The sequence below is a fragment of the Mytilus edulis genome, chromosome 5 (assembly GCF_963676685.1).
Source record: "Mytilus edulis chromosome 5, xbMytEdul2.2, whole genome shotgun sequence".
NCBI lineage: Eukaryota > Metazoa > Mollusca > Bivalvia > Mytilida > Mytilidae > Mytilus > Mytilus edulis.
The window spans coordinates 48,309,849-48,330,067 of record NC_092348.1 but is presented as its reverse complement, the minus strand read 5'-3'; the positions used below and the strand labels follow the sequence as shown (position 1 = coordinate 48,330,067).

The window sequence follows — 20,219 nt, the reverse complement described above, 5'->3', positions numbered from 1 at the left end:
GGCAATCATACCACATTTTCTTTTTCATATATATACTGACCGGCTTTAGGAACACAACACTAGATTATTCTTTGTAATTCCCATTTTCAAATATTCATTTTTTTGTAAACAAACTTATGAACAGAAATTTCTTTCATCACTTCAATGTTCAAAAAAATGCCAGGTCAAAAAATTTAATTAATTACGTCATTTTCAATGTTCAAATATTGTGGTATACACTGAAACCCTGGTTTTACCCTTACCAGTGAACGTGTAACCGTCAAAAGCAATGACTGCCTGTAACAAACGCCAAAATGATTATCAGAAAGGTCAACCGATTCTATTAGGCACGTTTAGGGTTCTGTTTTTCACTTTTTGATTTTACCCATTTGTTCCATCCATTGCAATGGGTTTTGGCAATTATGCGGTTGTAACTTTAAGGCTTTGAATGTTTTTCTGCAGTCGATTTTTTGGCAGTTCAATAATGGGAAACATTTATGGCATAAATCTGTGCAAAATGGTATTCAGCAATTTGATTAGCAGTTGACGTTGCGACCGTAGATCTGTCTCGCAAATGACGTTGCGTAATCAAATTCTATTGACGTTGCATTGTCACTACATGTTGATCTGGTCATTGATGGTCTTCAACAAATCCCGTCCACCGGTATCATTGTCGAAAGGACAGTAAGACGAGTTTCTGACGTCAAATTGTCAAGTTGCAGCACGTTCACGTTTTTCTGTTTGCAGTATTCTAATGTGCTGATTCAGTTTTTTATTCCTCAGTATTTGCAATATGGTGATGCAACATTTTTAAACTGATTTAAGTGTGGCCATGTTTTGAAAGAACTGTTTCACAAAGAAAAAAATGAAAACAAACTTTTTTTGGCTCGAAATTTCGCTTTCTGAATTCATGCGATCTCAACAATCCGGTAGGTTTAGTAACCATAGGTAGGTCAGATGTTGATTTTTTCGAAAAAGAAAGAATTATGATAAGCATGTCATTGAATAGTGATGTATAAGGATCAAACATGATTTGGTGAAAAAAATCTACAAAATGAGTGTTGCGTTTCTAAAGCCAGTCAGTATACCAAAAATCATGATAGTTCAACAACCTTAGTAATTTACAAGTTGATGTATGTTGATTTAATTAGTTATCTGGAGTATTTGAAAAGAAGAACAAGTTAAAAGTACTTTATATTCAATACATTTTAAAATAGTCAAATTAAATTCAAGAACATTCGTGCAAAATATCTTTCAAACGGTAAAGGAAACTAAAAACAACGTCTTAACTGAAAACTAAATTCTAATATCGTCGCTAGTTACGTTTATTTAATTGAATATGATAAACAAAGAAACGATAAATATTCCATGCTTTTCTTCATTCTAAGCGTGTGTGCATCTCATCAGTATGACAGTCGGCGTACTGAGTTGGAATTATAATAAATGTCACAGAATATATTTAAATGTTATCTAATCTGGACAAGTACTTTCCAGTTCTATTGTAAACTTTTGTATTATAATCCAGGCGCCAAGTATCTCATTGGCCTTTATTAATTTGTACTATAAGTGCTTCAATGCGAAACAGATTCCGTGTCATCATTAGGACAACTGGTGCAATGCCGTAAGAGTAAAATACAAGGTTGAAAATATTGATTAAGTCAGATTGAAACGGGAAGTAAATTCGAAATGCGGAAATCTCTACAACAACAAAACTTATATGAAAAAAGGGTGTTTCGTAGGAAAGACGGGTTTCGAATATAAAACATGCAATGTTTTGTGATGCCATACATTTGATTGTAGGTGTGTTTTCATATGTTTTGCGACTGCTTGCTGTTGAGTTTTAGATTTTCTGAGATAAATTATATTCAAAATAGATTAGAATAACTTCTGAAAATAAAGAATGTATAATGTTGTGTATGTGTATGTTTCCTTGCGGGCTTGTAGCTTTTAAAAAACAATTACTCAGCACAAAAAAGGCAACAGGGTGTCAGTTGAACGGAGACAAAATATAATTATTACAAAGTAAAGCTGCATTTCTGCATTTGGTAGCGCATCATTATATAAATAACACATAGCTGAGAGGGTGATAGAGCAGATTGTTAACCCGAGAAAGCATTGTCAACTGAGGCGAAGCCAAGGTTGACAATGTCTTTTCGAGGGGTAACAATCTGCTCTATCACCCTCTCAGATATGTGTTATTTAATTTATTGTACTGAATGTTCTCTGTTATTATTGTCGATTATATTTCAAATTCAAAGTAATTATAAACTATGACATCTCGCACATAACAACCATCCGTATTTAATAAAACGAACACTTGATCAAGCGTCTCCGTGAAGGGTAATAGAATATTTGCCATAGGATAGAGTCGTATTTAATAAAGCGCACACTTGATCAAGCGTCTCCGTGAAGGGTAATAGAGTATTTGCCATAGGATAGGGTCGTATTCAATAAACCGCACACATGATCAAGCGTCTCCATGAAGGGTAATAGAGTAAATTAACTCTCTCGTATTAGCCAATCAAAATCTGGCATTTTGACATGAAGTATAATAAAAACATAATGTCACCGAATTTCGAGTATTTGAAGGCTGTCCTTTCAATATTATTGAAAATAAATATATAAAAAAAACAGATAGACGATACATTTTGTACCAAAGCGAAAATCTAAACTCTTAATTAAGTCGAGGATTTACTGACCAAATCAGTGAAAAACGACAAGCTGACAAATTAGTCCGCAATACACTGTCACTACACTACTTAATAAACTATTTAAATTAAAAGACTGAATAACACTAACCCGACCAAAAACTCAGGGGTGAATTCAGTTGCTCCGGAAGAGTAAGCGGAGGACAAGCCATTTTTGTTTTGTTACAATTCGTGTTTGTAAAATACCCACAAAGAGTATCCGCAAAAACATCCCGTTGTCCTTGAGCCATACCAAGTTTTGAATTTTCTTTCGGAAGCCCATTTAAGACTCCTCAAAACTATATTTTTAATTCGACAGCACGAATAATAAAAATCTGAATCACCTATAGAATCTGTTACCACAAAGTTTTGAATTTACATTATCAAACGTTACAAAACATATGTTGGAATTAAATCCACCGAATCGTTAATAAATCATACATTTTCATCTAAATATTTTTTTCGAGATAACGTTTCTTTGGATAAGATAGAGATCAAGACGTTTTAAATAGCAAAAATGTATGGGTACACAAGCAGCTGAATATTGATTTTATACAAAAGTGATATGGTAAATTAAAACGTTTTCTTATAAAGATTGTTTCTTGCTCAATGCATTTTTATAGTCAATTCAGTGACATAGTACTTTTTTCAAAAGGAGAGGCGAATTAAACCAAAGAGATATTCAAATTTAGACCCATAGACCGAAAACAAACTGACAATGCAATGTAAAAGAAACGAAAAGAGACCAAAATCAGTATACAAAACAAAACGTAGAAAATTATCGACTGAGCAACAGTACCCGACAACACATCGAGGTGATCGCAGGTGGTCCGGAAAGTTTATTTAGTGTCAAACATTGCAAGTATCTATAATAATATTATAATTCTGTATTTAGTGTTTAGTCAAGTCTTTTACTATATTATATTAAGTTCAACTTTTTAGGGTCAACGAGTTTTAACCCTTGAATTTATCTTCTATAACTTATTTATCAACAAGTTTTGTTACAAAAGGCTAGAATAAAGAATAAATACAGTCCGTACATGTGCATTTTTATACATGTAAAATGAATATGCTAGCTTGCTATAATAAACGTAGAGAATGTCAGAATCCTTACATGAAGGAGTAAATATCGAACATTCTTGTAATTGTATGTCAAACTGTGACTGTTTCCAATTTCTATCCACAAAAGGCTATACATACTGTGTTATTTACATTTCTTTGGTTTCGATAATGAGGCTCAATTGGTCGTCCGTAAGTAAACGACTGACTCATACAGTTATGATGAAATGAATATTCTGCGTAAAATTGAAAAATACTAATTTTCATTATTTGTATGCAAATCAATATCTAGCATATGTTTAGTTCACAGTCAATAAAAACATTTGATACGTGGTGGATTGTCAATGTCAATGATAACAAAAGTCGCATAATATACAAGTCTTTTATTATATACAACAACTTTATAGATTATTAATATATATGGAGTCTGGTGCTGTAACAATCAGTGGTGATTAAAAAAAAGGGGGGATCCGGGGGTTGGAACCCTCTTTCATCTGACAATCAATGCTTTTCAATAGAGACATATTGCAGGAACCCTTCCTCCCTTATAAACTAGCTGAATCCACCAATGAAGGATATATGATCGTATAAGCACATCAAAAAGAATATGCCGTAAATGTATTTTAACAAGTCATATTAAAGGCAGCCTTCTAAGAAGAATAAAAAGAGACCGTATATGTACTACAAAAAGAGTTACCATGCTAAATAGAAACAAAATATCACACATTTTAAAGATCAGAAAATGGGAAAATGAAAATACAAATTTTCCAAAAATTATACATTAAATAGAAATGAAACAAAACCTAGACTTACGATTTATGAGAACTTTGAAGTCTAGATGGCAGCTATCATCATACGATAGGCGCAGACACTCCACCCCTAGCAAACAGCTCAATATATACATGTACATGTTTATAACAAAAAAGGGGGGACAGTCATTTATGCAAGATTTGCATGCATACATAGATAAGACTGTAATACATGCATGGGCGCATATCGGGACGCATAAATGAATAGAAAGGTACATATCGGGACGCATGAATACATAGAAAGGTGCATATCGGGACGCATAAATAAATAGAAAAGTGCATATCGAAACGCATCAATGAATAGAAAGGTGCATATCGGGACGCATAAATGAATACAACGGTGCATATCGGGACGCATAAATGAATAGAAAGGTGCATATCGGAACGCATAAATGAATAGAAAGGTGCATATCGAGACGCATAAATGAAAAGAAAGGTGCATATCGGGACGCATAAATGAACTAAAAAGGTGCATATCGGGACGCATAAATGAATAGTAAGTTGCATATCGAGACGCATAAATGATTAGAAAGATGCATATCGAGACGCATAAATTAATAGAAAGTTACATACCGGGAAGCATAAATGTATAGAAAGGTAAGTAAATGGACAAATCATGATAATTGACTACACTAGATTTAAAAAAAAATAACGTTTCATTTTAAATTTTATGTGTCCGTTGCGCTGTTTTGGATTAAATTTCGTCAGGAACCTTCAAAGTCGAATATTTGAAAGCCAACGATGGCTTTCATGAGAACGAAACAGTTAAAGTGCTACACGACCATTAAAGACCTAAAAGTCATGACCAAAGCCATAATATGGACAAATTTTCCTGAGGGAGTTGATTTTATTTTCTTACTTATTTCGAAATTAATAAACGGACAATTATCCAAAGGTTTGTTGTAAATTAAGTCAGTACAGACATACTGACTGCTGACATTATTTGGTAGATTGGGTTTGAAAGGCGTACATACATATTTATGCAAGCTGTTCGCTTTGCTGTTCTTGTTTTTTTTTTTATTGAAATAATTTTTTAAGTACTTTTCCTTTATTTTCTAACTATATTGCGTCATAAATATTATTCCTGCATTTTCAAAAGATCATAAAAGTATTAATATTCAAGCTGCTGACATCTTTAAACGTTTGTTGTATAAAATGTTGATAAAATACCTCACAGTAGATATCAAATATTAAAGAAAGTATTTACAGTAAACAATGTTCCCAAAAATTTAACGTGCAGTGAGTCGAAAAATTGACATTTCTTAAATGCTTTAACTTCAAATGGTTTCAATCCAAATACAAAACAAGATTGCATTTGCTCAATTCGACAAGTCTGATGTGCTTGCACGCAATTTGAAAAGAAGTAATTATCGTGTAGATATATTTTATTTTGTCAAAAGAAAATAATCCCTCGGAATAAATTGAGTAGAAAATAAAATATAGAATATGAGAGGAAAATAGATAACGACAGCCTGCTAACGAATTTCAATGACACGCCCACCGTATATAAATATATATATATTTATTAGAACCTCTGTTTGATTAAGTTTCGTTCTGCAGTGAATAAGTGGAGGATAAGGTAAGATAATGTTAAACACTTAAAAAGCAAAGCACTAAAAAGGCCGTTAGTTAGAAATATTATCAACATAAAAGAAACCAGATATTTCTTAGTGTATTTACAGTAAATGTATAACTTGATTTTGTTTATAAGTATTATTCTAAAATATGATGGATGCATCAAAAACTCAAACATCTTGGTTTTTTTTTTTTTTTTTTAAGTAGTAAAGAATTATGGAAATTGAAATACTATAAACTGGTAGTAATTAGGAAACTCCACAAACACATTTTAAACATGTTTCAACAAACTTCTGATTTTGTTTTCTGAGTTTTTTTATTTAGTTTTTTTTAAAGCTATCAATCAATTTTTTTAAAACTTGTAACACTAAAAGGAAAGGGATAATATGGATTCAGAATATTTTTTTTCATCTGCTTAATCACAATATATATTTTGTTTTTAAAATTAATCAAATTAGGAATCATGCCAAAAAATTGCCTCCGTTGAAATTCTGCAAACACCCCATAGAGCAAATTACATGGATGATTAATTTTGACCATTTGGTATATATGGTCGTGTTCTAAGCGACACGTACATGAAGGTCATACATTAATTTCTTGAATGAAATCAAATCTTTAGCTACTAATGACTGCCGTAGGGGGTCGACCGGAATTAGCGAGGATTTCTTGGCATGCAGAATATTTTTTTACGGTAAAATCATAACCAACCTTGAAGTTTTTTCCCTTAGTCTTGAAAATATTAAGTTAAATTTAAAACATGGTACATTGTACATTTGTAGCTGTATTAAAAGCTCCTACATATTCCTTTATATTAAAAAAAAAAGGAATATTTTCATTCCGGAGATTTATCATGTCATATACGTTATGCATATTTTACGTAGTGGATTGTCAGTGTTAATGAAATAACTCCCTCTGGCAAAGTTGACGTATCTTAATTAAGACTATTTAGACTAGACCGTTGGTTTTCCCGTTTGAATCTTTTTACACTTAGTAGTAATTTTTGGGGCTCTTTATAGTTTTCTGTTCGATGTGAGCCAAGGCTCGGTGTTGACGGCAGTACCGGGACCTATAATGGTTTACTTTTATAAATTGTTACTGGGTTGGAGAGTTGTCTCACTGGCAGTCATACCACATCTTCCTATATCTAATTTGGATATTTTCTAGGTCCATTTTAGTCATTAAGCTCTTCAACTGTTAGAGAGCCGTGGTGTAGTGGTTAGTGCATCGGACTACTAATTAACCACAAAGGTTCCTGGTTCGATTCCCGTCTGGGATGAAAATTTCAGGAACTGAATTTTCGGCTCTCCCTTGACACCATTTGCGAGTATGGTCTCGAGGAAACGATGATAGTCCGTCGGAAGGGGACGATAAATGGCTTACCCGTGTTAAGAGAGAGCCATAACTCTTGCACGTTAAAGACACCCTTGTAGATTTCGAAAAAGAGCAGGCTAATGCCGCTACAAGGCAGCACTCGCACCCGCAAAGTGGAAAGGGATTAATATAAGTTGCAAAACTTGTTTCCCAATCCACTATAAGTAAATATGTTTAAACTAACTGTTTCAGTTTTTATATATCCTTGGCTTTCAAAGAATCGGTTTGGGTGTCCTTGATGAGGAAAATCAAGAAAAGCATTTCGGACGCATTTAGTTCATATCGTGTTGTTTTCAATTATGATATCTAAAAAAATCATAAAAAAATTGTTTGCATCTTCAATAGCCATTCATTTGCTCTATTAGACAACATACAGTACTAGTCATCTAGAACAAATTCTATGAATCTTCACTTAGACTTTTCAAAATATAGTTTTGGTTTTCGTGTATTTCTTAAAGCATTTTGCGTATACATTTTGTACAACTGATCTGATAGCATGTCGATATAATGACGTATACTTTTTTGAACTTGATTGGATAGCACATAACGTTTTTAAAAAAGGGACGAAAGATACCAGAGGGAGTCAGAGTCCAACTCATAGATCGAAAATTAACTGACAACGCCATGGCTGAAAATAAAAGACAAATGCTTTTATTTACGTGTTTACAGATATATTTGATTTAATATCTTTCATATATTTATTGTATTGTAAAAGGGGAAACGGCTTTCTTTGTAATTTGATATATTGTTGGAAGTTGAATAAGATATTAATTTAGCGCGTAAACAAATAAAGCATGCCATTGGATAGTTCATATGGAACATGCAGTTACAGAATGTGTCTGGGTAAAACATAAAGTTAATTGTTGAAAATACCATAAGACTAGTGTAGACACGTGGAAAATACTTAAGAGTGTAAATACGTCCAGTTCTTAATTCTACTGAATAAATTCTATACACATATCCTTTTGCTGTTAATTTCAGTCGTAAATTATCTTCTGATAAATACACTTAATTAAAACAGATCAAATTCATGCATTTCTTTTTTTAATTTTATTTCCAGATCCTTTGAAAAAAAAACACCAACGGATACAATCAAGCACCGTTGTATCAGGATGTTCATTTTGTTTTCTTTAAATCAAAAGTTCTCGTATTAACCGTAGTTTGATTTACATGCTATAAAAAATTGAGAAATGTAGTCCTTTAGTGTAAATAAATGTTTTCCTGTTTATATTTAAAACAAAGACATGATTTTTTTGTAAAAAAATTATTAATTAATGTTCTAACCTCCAACCCCTACCCCCACTAAATATTTATCACCATTATTTTAAGCATTTCAGTAAAGGGTAATACCTATAAGTTTACAGAGCATTTTAATTAACATTAGCGAACACATTGTATGTCATGTATATTACTGTTTTATTAGTTAAAAGGTGTATAATTACCCAAGTGAGACCAATTACTTCGTAATTGTTTTTCTTGGAATAACTAGCTTCAATATATGTCTAGGTAATTACATGTACTTCTATGGTATATTTTCGAAATATTATGTTATTTTAGTATATCTCGAACCTGTTTGGTCGTTTCTCAAAAACATCCGCAGGAAACTCGCGATTTCATCCAATGAAACGTCAACTCAAATAGCGCCATGGTCCAAAAAAGTAGAATTTCTAAGTCAGTATCGAATAATATGCATACATACAAAAGTCTATACGTCTAGTTGGTATTTATATATTTACTTGCAGATACATCATATGTTACAATGAACAAGTTTTTAATTTTGTCTGCATTGGTGGTGCTGGTTTCTGCTGTTTCTAAAGACGACTGCCACAGTAAGTTTTAACTATTTGAAGGAGTCGAAATAAAATTTTAAAAAATAAAATACATAACAATTTATACACAGAGACAAACAAATGGTAGACAAAATGAAAGACGAGGTATGAAATCAAGGGGACAAGAACAGACTCATGTGGAAGAAAAAGACACAACTAAATAAGCAATGAATTATTAAAAAAAAGACAATTGGGAACAGAAAAAAATATAGTTCAACACAGTGTACCTCGTAAATTTAAAAACCTTAATCACACTAATAAGTAGGTTAAATGTCTAAGATTACCTTTTTAAAGACCTGGGGTGGTGTTCTCGAAACTATCTTAGGATTAGGATGTGTCCTGAGTCTTTCTTATGACACGTCTTTGTCCTAAGTAGTGTTCTCGAAGCTCTCTTTACTTATGATATACATGTATCTCATTTTTCGTCCCAACTTTAGGACACCCAATAAGATGTCTTAAGATCATCCTATCTTCATCATAGCATAATAAAGTTTGGATTTCGTTTTTTGCTCATTATTTTACGTGAAAATGAACATGAAATAAAACGCATCATTGGTTATTAACTCGTATATAAAGAAATTGTGCATGATTTTAAACTTTGAACTTCGTGTTTCGCGTTACGATTGCACTACAAATTTAATTCTCATTTCAAAACAAATTGTTTTCCAGTTTAAATTACTATCCTTTTTGATATAATTGTATTAGTAATTATGCATTTAATTCTATACATGTTATTATAAAGTTCGTAAACAAATGTTTTATCAAAAAATTACTTTAACGATTTAAAATTTCGACTTAGGATACGTTTAGGACGTCCTAACATAAGATTCGTCTGAGATAGCTTCGAGACACAACTTAAGAGTGTCCTAAGATGATCCTACGTCCATCCTAAAATTGGTCTAAGATGTGTCTTAGGACGAATCTTCGGATACTTTCGAGAACACCACCCCTGACACGTGTTCTTTTTATTTTGTATTACTTTTTGTTTAATTTTTGTATTAGTAAAATTACTGATCATCCTTATTCTTAGATATAAAAAAAGAAGTTCAAAGTAGTTGCATGTACCTATACACAGGCCTCCATGAACTAAATGTATTATAATACTTTCAAATTTAAGTCTCATACATGTACCTTATGTTTTATAGACGCAGACAAATGTTTGCTTACAGTAGAGGATCAAAACATCAGCGAATGTATGGACAAATTATCAGTGAAGACTGTAGATTGTGCAACGTACAGCTGTGACGACAAACTCTCAATAAAAATTACAGATATACGTAAGTACTCAGTCTGTTTTAAAAACCAATTTGATCCACAAACCACTCGATGACATACATTGTCGACATTTGCCGCAGAAGTCGCAGAAATTTGTCAACATTTAAATATGATATTTAAAATATGGTACAATTATAGCCATTAAGAGTGGTCGATAACAAGATAATATATTCGACTTGAAAGAAGTATATTGATTGAGAGCGATGTTTGATATCGATCTACTTTTTTAGGTCGATATCGTACAATTATTGCCTTTGCATGAGGTCGATACAAGGATAAATTGAAATGTAAAAGTATATTGACTGAGAACGAAGTCCGATATTGATATACTTCTATGGGTCGATATGTCCTGTATGGACCTCATACATAGGCTATAATTGTTATATTATTAATTTCCGACCATATTTGTATCAAAATTGTTAGTGCATTTTATTCTCTTTTTTCGATCAATTTGGAACGATAGTTTTCATTGCCCGTTGACAAATTACGTCGTAACTACAAACCCTTCCCTTTCATGAATGTGACCTACCGCATTATAATATTTACCGGATTTGTAATAACATAAGCAACACGACGGGTGACATATGTGAAGCAGGATCTCCTTACCCTTCCGGAACACCTGAGATCACCCCTAGTTTTTGGTGTGGTACTGTTTTGCTTATTCTTTAGTTTTCTTTGTTGTGTCATTTGTTCTATTGTTTGTCTGTTTGTCTTTTTCATTTATAGCCAGACTTTGTCAGTTTATTGTCGATTTATGAGTTAGAGTGTCCATCTGGTGTCTTTTGTCTCTCTTCTTGAAGGGTTATGTTCCAAGTTTCCGGTCCGTTACTAAGAAAAGCCACCATTTTGTATTCTAATATTTTTTGTCGTGTTATTCCTGAAAAATAAACAAAATAATTAAATTAAATTTAAGAAATCTGTAATTGATTAGACCTCCAATAATAAAATAGGGCCATCTGCATTCTGAAAATTTATTAATATGATGGCTAGACAACAATTCCCTTTTTTTTGCAGAATGTAAATACGACGGCCAATGTGTAAGTGATGGAGTTGTAAAGAAAAACACAGCAACATGTGCAACATTCAAATGTGAAACAAGTTCAAATGTTGAAGGCGACGTGACACACTACAAATCTTCAATGGTCATCATTAAAAGAGGTAAGAATCAGTTAAGGTTACAAGAGCGTAATTATTCGTAATGCATTCCGAGGGGTACCATTGGTGTTCTATGTCCTATTTCACGAAGACTGCATATACTAGCGAAAAGAATTAACTGTCCCTATTACAAAAAATACCAGCGTAACATGAAAAAGAAAGGTCATGGGGCAAAAGTTGACTGAAAATGTAGTTGAACACCACGCCATTTTTTTCTCCTCGCTAAATAGAAAAACTAATTTTTAATGGCTACTACGTGTATACATTGAATATATTTTCTATACTTCGTAAAATATAAATTGATTATATACCTAATGGAATAAAATTTGGATTAAGAGTAATTCCGATCCTGTACCATCCAATCAAAAGCCGTGCAAGATTCTATTCCGAGTACCATCTTAAGACTTGTCAATCGGAAATCCTCGGGTGAATTCTCTACTCTTCTTCTTTGATCTGTGGTGTAAACCGGATTATAAGCTTCCAAACGAAAACATGTCTGTGGTGTTAACCGGATTATACATGTTATAGGCTTCAAAAATCAAAAAAAAATGCCGGGTGTATACCGGATTAAAGGTTTTCAAAAGCAAAAACATGTCGGGATGTATACCGGATTAAAGGCTTCCAAAAGCAAACACATGTCGGGATGTATACCGGATTAAAGGCTTCCAAAAAGCAAAAACATGTCGAGGTGTATACCGGATCAAAGGCTTCCAAAAGTAAAAACATGTCAAGGTGTATACCGGATTAAAGGCTTCCAAAAGCAAAAACATCTCGGAGTGAATACCGGATTAAAGGCTTCAAAAAGCAAAAACATGTCGGGGTGTATAACGGATTAAAGGCTTCCAAAAGCTAAAAATGTATTGGCTGTATACCGGATTAAAGGCTTCCAAAAGCAGCATCATGTCTGCGTTGTATACCGGATTCATGGCTTCCAAAAGACCAAAATATTGTCTGAGATGTATGCCGGATTAAAGGCATCCAACAAGAAAGGAGTTGAGCGCACTGAAAGCAAAAACAAATGGAAAATTTTGTAATACGAATTGTTAATATCCAATCGTCTGAACTAAATGATTGCCGGTCAGGTAGATATTCATTTTGATATTTGACTGTATGTCAGCATTAATTAGGTCTTTCAACCTTTTCGGTTGAAAGACCAATAGCTTTTGTTCGGATAATTATTTTTTTCTTCCGCCTATTTTGTTTTCCTTCGCTGATTTTTTGTTTCGCAAGATGTGGCTGAGATATTTGAAATATGATATCGAACAGTTTATACGCTTTTGAAACTTACCCTGCTTCACCGGACACATTCCCATATCAGAGGTATCTCCCCGAACACTGTTTTCTTTGTTATCGCTTAATATTCGCAACCGTATAAGAAACTGACAAATTTATTTTACCAAATTGCTCGTTACATTCTCTGGAAGATTTGATTAATTTTGACCGAAGCTATCCGGAGACTCCATATGAGAGTTATTTCCCCTTTTTTATTTGATATAAGTGAAATGTATTTCTAACTGGAAAATCATAAGTGATAGAGGCCTAGGGTCTTTTGATTTGAGGTCCTTGGTTAAAAAAAAAAATAAGGTCAAGGTCAAAGGTCAAGGTCATGTTGATTTTGGCTTGTTAACTCTCATTTTCACACAATTGTTAGTTGAAACATGTCATAATACATAAATTTCAGACGAAAGGGTACATAAACATTTGATACGAGTTTTTCCCCTTTTATATCTAATATCAGTCGTATGATAATATAACTCATTAACAATATAAAATAGAGACTTAGAGTCTTTTGATTTGAGGTCCTTGGTGTATGACCTTGAAATTGAGCTCAAGGTCATATGTTAATTTAATGTTCTAGATTTTGACCTTTGCTTTTACCTCATATGTATTCATGGTAAATCTATTAGACTTTTTGCATTAGGTTGCAAGTAATATGACGTTGAAAAGCTAACCGAAAGTGACATTTTGTAAACCGGAAATAGCTCATTTTTGTAATAAATTATTGTAAAATATGTTAAACCATATATTATTTGAATCAGCGTCAAGTAAACTATAAAACAATACCGGAAGTAACATTTTTGAACCGGAAGTAGAAAATAATCTCCCTTATTTATATCTTTTTGTATAGAAACCTTATATTTTTGGAATCAGAGTACAAAAAGCTGTCATTTAACGCTGAAATTAATATTTCAAAACCAAACTTAAATATTTTCATATCAAAATAGACCCTAACTGGTGGAAAGACCTTCAATTGTTCTCTGAACAATTGGTTTTTAATTATTATCTATATTTTCCTCCACAGAATGTCCAAATCCACGTTTTATTTTTGAACCAGAGGCAAAAGACTACTTTTGTATCGGGGTTGGTAAATATAGAAGAGACCGTGAAAATTGTGTACAGTATGACTGTCAAAGTATGACAGATGCTGATGGTACTGTAACCGGAATGAAGGTCCAAGCGAAACATTATGGTAAGATCAAAACAATATGTTGCGACATTGTACTGTCGATACTGGATTTCATTCAAGTGTGGACTCTTAGAAAATTCGACCATGTCAAATGCCTAGTGTAGAGTTTGATACGCAAGAAACATCATTGACAAGTCGCTTATTAGCATGATTAGTCGTAGTTTTAATCGATATTACCCCTTGCTGCGAAAAAGGCTTAGAATTTTTTTAACATTTTCCCCATCATAAAATGTGGATTAACGGCTGACCTGAAAATACATTTGAATTAACAATATTTGACTAATATTATTTGATAAAGTATGATAATTATTTTAGAAAACAACAATTATGATTACAAATGTATTCTCACTCGAAAGTTCATGTGCTGCTTTGTGTTTTAATTAATTGCTTGAGTAGTAAAAAGTATGGTTAAGTTGTTTCGTATGACCAGCTTATTGATCTTTTCAGGCTGACTTTTTAATTTCTTGCAGTCCCTTTAGATTTGATAAAACAAAATGCATGGACCAGTCAATTTCAGCTTTTAATATTTTGATTTTTTTGTTTGTTAAGGATGTGTAAATCCAAGACGAGGCGAACCCGGACAGTATATGTGTATTAACGAAAATGTATACAGAAGGACATTTCAAACCTGCCAGAAGCATACATGTATTGCTGACGAACACGAAGGAAAGAAAATTTTAAGACTAAAATCGGAAGTGTATGGTAATTAGATGTTTATTCTACTCGTCGTCTGATTTCTACTTGCCATGAACAGAATGCCGGTAACAACCCATGAAGATAAAGTGGTTCACCTTTCTGGAGTCTATGGGATGAGACCAAAGAGCCGCTCGTTGAACTGATATGATATATATATATATATATATATATATATATATATATATATATAGCGCGATAGCGAGGCTCGAACCCGATATGGAATTAACCGACCATATATATCGTATAAGCTGTATAAAAAGGTCACTAGAACACTGTGTTACGCATTTATAAAAATCGTCTATCTTTTAACGCATGTGGCATTTAGATAAGCTAGTGGCCTATCAAATATAAGGAATGTAACAATACAACTTTAAAACCTACTTTCAGTGGTCTATACAAAAACAAATGCAAATGATAACAACTTGTAAGCCTATTGATATGTTTTCTGCATTTATTTTCAAGCGTCCATCTTCAATTTCTTCATCTGTTGTCTGAGAGAAATGTTTTAGATTTTTTTCTTTCAAAGACGTTTTATTGGGTAACACTATATTTTTATCACATATAACCGTGTAGGCTCACGAACTCTATATCAAGTATACGGGGTCTTCACTTGGTAATCAATGTATCAAAGACATCTATAGGAGGAAAGACGAAAATCGAATATTATCAACCCTTGAATACAACTATTTATCACATTTTATCATTTTATTGTTTAATCAAAAGGAATCCAAGTATTTCTTTCTATCAGTTAACATGCCAATGGTTTTTATTTAATCGAATTGAAAAATATAGAGTTTTAGAATTCTATTTATCATACAGGAAATTTGACAATATCTTGAAAGAGCAGAAATCTAAGAAAGATTGAAAAGGGAAATAAAATATCAGTATGTTGTCTTGTTATTCCAAATGTTCTAGATTGCACTCGTATTCAAGTTTCACCATTTTCTTTCATGTATCTCTTAAATAAAAATGGAAGTGATGAGAAATTAAACAGTTAATTAATTTTCATATTTGCACATTGTTTTGATTAGGTTGTAAACATGGAGACACATGCGTCTTAGATGGTGCCAAGATCGATGGTGAAACGAAGTGTACAGTGCAACAATGCAATGTTAAACAACTGAACGCAACACATTACTCGAATTCGTTTGAATTAGTCGAACTCAGTAAGTTTAAGCATCATTCAAAACCCTACAGGAAGTGATTTGCCAAAAAGGGGATAAGATGTCAAACAATATTAGAAAGATAACAATTTAGTTTACCTTAGTCAAAATACCGCCAAAGAAAATAACGCACACAGGTAATTACAATATCGTCATAACAACCAATTATCAAACTTGGAATATATTATAAATAGTAAGACGAGATATATATATTTGATAAAGTAAACAAAGTTAATAACAAAAATGCATTAAAAACTTTCATGTATATTTCTTTAAAATCCGTAGTTTTGATTGGCTTACAACGCATTCTAAAATTAGACTGTAGTTGCAATTCTAATATGACGTGATTCTTTCGCTTTGTGAATAAAGCCATGTTCTAAATACAATAAAATGTGTTTGCTCATCCGTATAATGACCACTGCAGAATAATGAATTTTATCAAATTGTCATGCCTTTAGTATACTTCATTAACTTAAAACACTTCCAAACACTTAAACGATGCGCATATTGTTACTTATTCATTTATTATGACTGTAATGTGTTGCAATTCAGAATTGACGACTTTGACCCAGCTACGACAACCGTTCATGCTGACTGTTCAAAACTCCTGCTCTGCAAAATCACATTGCCAGTCTTTTGGTTGTTAAGAAACAAAAAGGGAGGTTCATGGAAGAGCATAAACAAACGCGCTACACTCATACACATCGGACATAGAAATTACCTTCATTGTCCTAATCAGAATCGAAATAATTGATGCAAGCAGTACTTTAGACATTATATTCGTTCCTTTTTAGCCCTTACTATCGCTCGGGCAAAACAAAATCACCAATACAATGCCTTCCCATGTTAAAACAACAATAAAGTATAGCTTGCATCAATTTTTCCTTCAATAAATTCAACATTCATGACAGCACGTGCTTCTCGTGACAACGTCACAATGATGTGTAATGATTCCGTAAAAATATCTTATTGCATATCATTTGATATCGATAACATTGGAAATACTTAATTAATTGTGAAAATCTTTACGAAGCTATACTAACCAACTATTTGTTATACTCTGATCTTATTAAGATTGTAATTATTACGGACACTTCAAAATCTGGTCCTACGTCAGAACAAATAAAACAAATAGAAATATAACACGAACTTATAATGATTAAAATGTTGAATAACGTTATGTAAGAATTGTGTGCTTCTTTTTGTAGTTTTAATAGGGCGTGAAAGTGTTGACAGAATCGCTACAGACAAATCTGTGCACGTTCTTTCACGAATTTGACTATATTTTTTGGACCTTTTGGATTATAGCTCTTCATCTTTGGTATAAGCTTTGGATTTCAAATATTTTGGCCACGAGCATCACTGAAGAGACATGTTTTGTCGAAATGCGCATCTGGTGCAACACAATTAGTACCGTTGATTTTATTAAACACCTTATTACATTTTAAAGGTCAACGCATAACATTGATTTTATAAAATGAAGTTGTAAACGCGTTAATCGTGCGCACATGTTTTGTATGAAGCGGTTCATACAACATGGTTCAATCGACGCATTAAGGTGGTATCTAACACTACAGAGAGATAACTCTGTAAAATCAGCAAAACGTTTTAATTGGATAGTATAGTTAAAGAAATATTAAGCTTCTCAATGATAAAAAAAAACCTTCAAACTACTATATATCCAACCAAATTTTTCCAAGAAAATGATTGGTTCAAGTTTTTAGAAATTTTTATATTTTTGTCAAAGGGTTTGTCGGATTTGTCAAAATTTTATGGAAATTAAACGAGCCAAATTAATTTTAGTCAAGGTGTTAGGTACCACCTTAACATAAAAAAAAGTCTGTACGTCAGTATGTCCAGCATAAACATGTCGCACCGTAACTTGAGAACGACTTATCCAAATTCACCGGTGCCAAATTTCATGAAACATAATATTGTTGTTTCTAATGATGGTCAAATGATCTGTATACTTTTTGGTGTGGTGAAAATTAGATTAAATTAGATTAAAACTTTTTAAGTTACGGAACTTTTTAACTAAAACAGGGGTGTGTTTTTTTCGCATATCGTGCCGTATCTCAAAAACGATTTATGATAATTGATTTAAACTTTACACACTTCTCAGTTATAATAATCTAAAGATCTGGATACTTTTTGGTGATGATTCAAAATCTCATATTTGAGTTCTTGAGTATTTTGCAAAAAAAAGTAGTTTTTTTTTACATGTCGCGTCGTATCTTAAAAACAATTTATGATTTTTGCTTAAAACTTTACACACAACTAATGTAACTTCTATGTCCGATTTATATAAGTGTGAGAGTGTTTGTGTAGGCTCTTCCATGAACCTCCTTTTTTATTTGTAAACTAACAAACGACTGGCAATGTAATTTTTTAGATGGAGGAGGTTTGAACAGTCATCATGAACGGTTGTCGTATCTAGGTCAAATATGTCAATTTCAAATTGCAACACGTTACAGTCATAATAAATGAATTAGTAACACCATGTACATTATTTAATAGGTTGGAAGTGTTTTAAGTTAATAATCAAATATATTAAATGAGTGTCAATTGGATAAAAATCCATTATTCTGCAGTAGTCAGTATACGCATGTGCAATCAAATTTTATTGCATTAAGAGCATGGGTTTATTCGCAAAGCGCGTGAATCACGTCATACTAGAATATAAGATAATTGTATTGTATTGAGCAATGTAGGTAACTACATCCAAAACTAGTAGCCAACTTAAATAACTTAATATTTTTTTATGAAATTTAAACGAGCCAAATTTATTTTAGTCGAGGTGCTTGGTACCACCTTAAATTGAAGCAAGCTCAAGTGTGTTTTCATTTAAGAATTGAATGCTTCATTGGGGTGTAAAAGCGTTGACCGAAGTACATTTTGTATGAAGCGCTTCCACAAATGTGCACACGGTCAACGCTTTTACAACCCTATGAAGTTACAAAAAGAAGCATTCGATACTTATAATTACAATTTATTTAGCAATGATCATGAAAACTCGAATTTTATTATTATTTTATTTAATTCACCTGTGCACTTTATTGTGGGACCACGTGCTATCGTGAATGAAAAGTTTTATTGAGCAATGCAATTGCTTACGGAATAACACGTGATGTGCAGTTAGCCAATCAGAATAAAGTATCATAATGAAACATACATCTATTGTTATTATTACAGAATGTGAAGACATGAATGGAGATTGTCATGGTGATCAAGAGACCTTACCATACATTATACAAGATAAGGTTTACAACTGCAAATGTAATATCAATTTTGAGAAAAAGTCAATTGGCTATAATGAGTGCAGGTCTATGCCATAAAACCAAAAAAGCAGGACGATTATATTTTAAAGAATAAAACCCGCTGCATAATAATGATTTTGGTGTTGTTTTGTTTATGTTGCAAAAGAAATTACACTTGATTTGTTTATATTTGTTGCGTCCGAATTGCTCTAACTTATGGATTAGCCTTCAAAAAGAACGCTCAAATCCATACTTTTGATAGGCTGACAACAAGCACGAGGCATTCTAAAATAAGGTTTTGTTCCCAAATAAAATTCAAGACAGCTTGTGCTTACCGTATTTACACCACAACGATGTCTAGGAAATGAAGCCTGTTTTTTTCAGTCAAAACTCCTCTAAAAATAAAATTAAGAATAAATTAAGTAATGTGGCATAGTTTAGCCGTGAAAACTGACCGCTCATTTAACTCGGTACTCAGAGTACACATAATGTGTTAGAACCAACAAATCTAGTATTTTGATTGGTTGATTTCTGAGTCTGGCTACAATATTCGTGCTCCTAACTTTTATGACCGCAATGTCAAGGCTGTCTTATTATGATCATAATTTATTCATAATCATCGAGTGTCTCATTTTGTCAGTGTTCATTGAATTCCCCTTATTGAATTTGGCTTGGAGTTGGACCTTTTTTAATTCTTTTTTTTTTTTTTTGCATAATTCAGGTGATAGGATTAGGTTTATGTTTCAATTCGAAGCCTTCGAACATTTCAAACTCGTCATATTTTATCTTTATGAGTATCAACATTAGACTAAAGGAAGGCCTTTTATTATAAATGACACCAGTATTATCCTACAAATTTATATTCAAGTCTTTGTGTGATCATACACTGAGATAGGG

General features: G+C 32.5%; 1 protein-coding gene across 2 annotated transcripts; it reads left to right on the top strand.

The window, feature by feature from the left end:
• Positions 1–5,999: 5,999 nt before the first annotated feature.
• LOC139523824 (uncharacterized) lies at positions 6,000–19,457 on the top strand. 2 transcript variants are annotated; one of them, XM_071318148.1, is made up of 8 exons: positions 6,010–6,113; positions 9,223–9,309; positions 10,455–10,586; positions 11,599–11,742; positions 14,042–14,209; positions 14,756–14,908; positions 15,934–16,068; positions 19,258–19,457. In XM_071318148.1, exons 2-8 carry the CDS (start codon positions 9,240–9,242, stop codon positions 19,398–19,400), a joined length of 945 nt encoding a protein of 314 aa, XP_071174249.1. In that variant the 5' UTR covers positions 6,010–6,113; positions 9,223–9,239; the 3' UTR covers positions 19,401–19,457. The 2 variants fall into 2 exon arrangements, with proteins under 2 accessions (XP_071174250.1, XP_071174249.1); XM_071318149.1 differs by lacking the exon at positions 14,756–14,908 and having other exon boundaries at positions 6,000–6,113.
• The last annotated feature ends 762 nt before the right edge of the window (positions 19,458–20,219 follow it).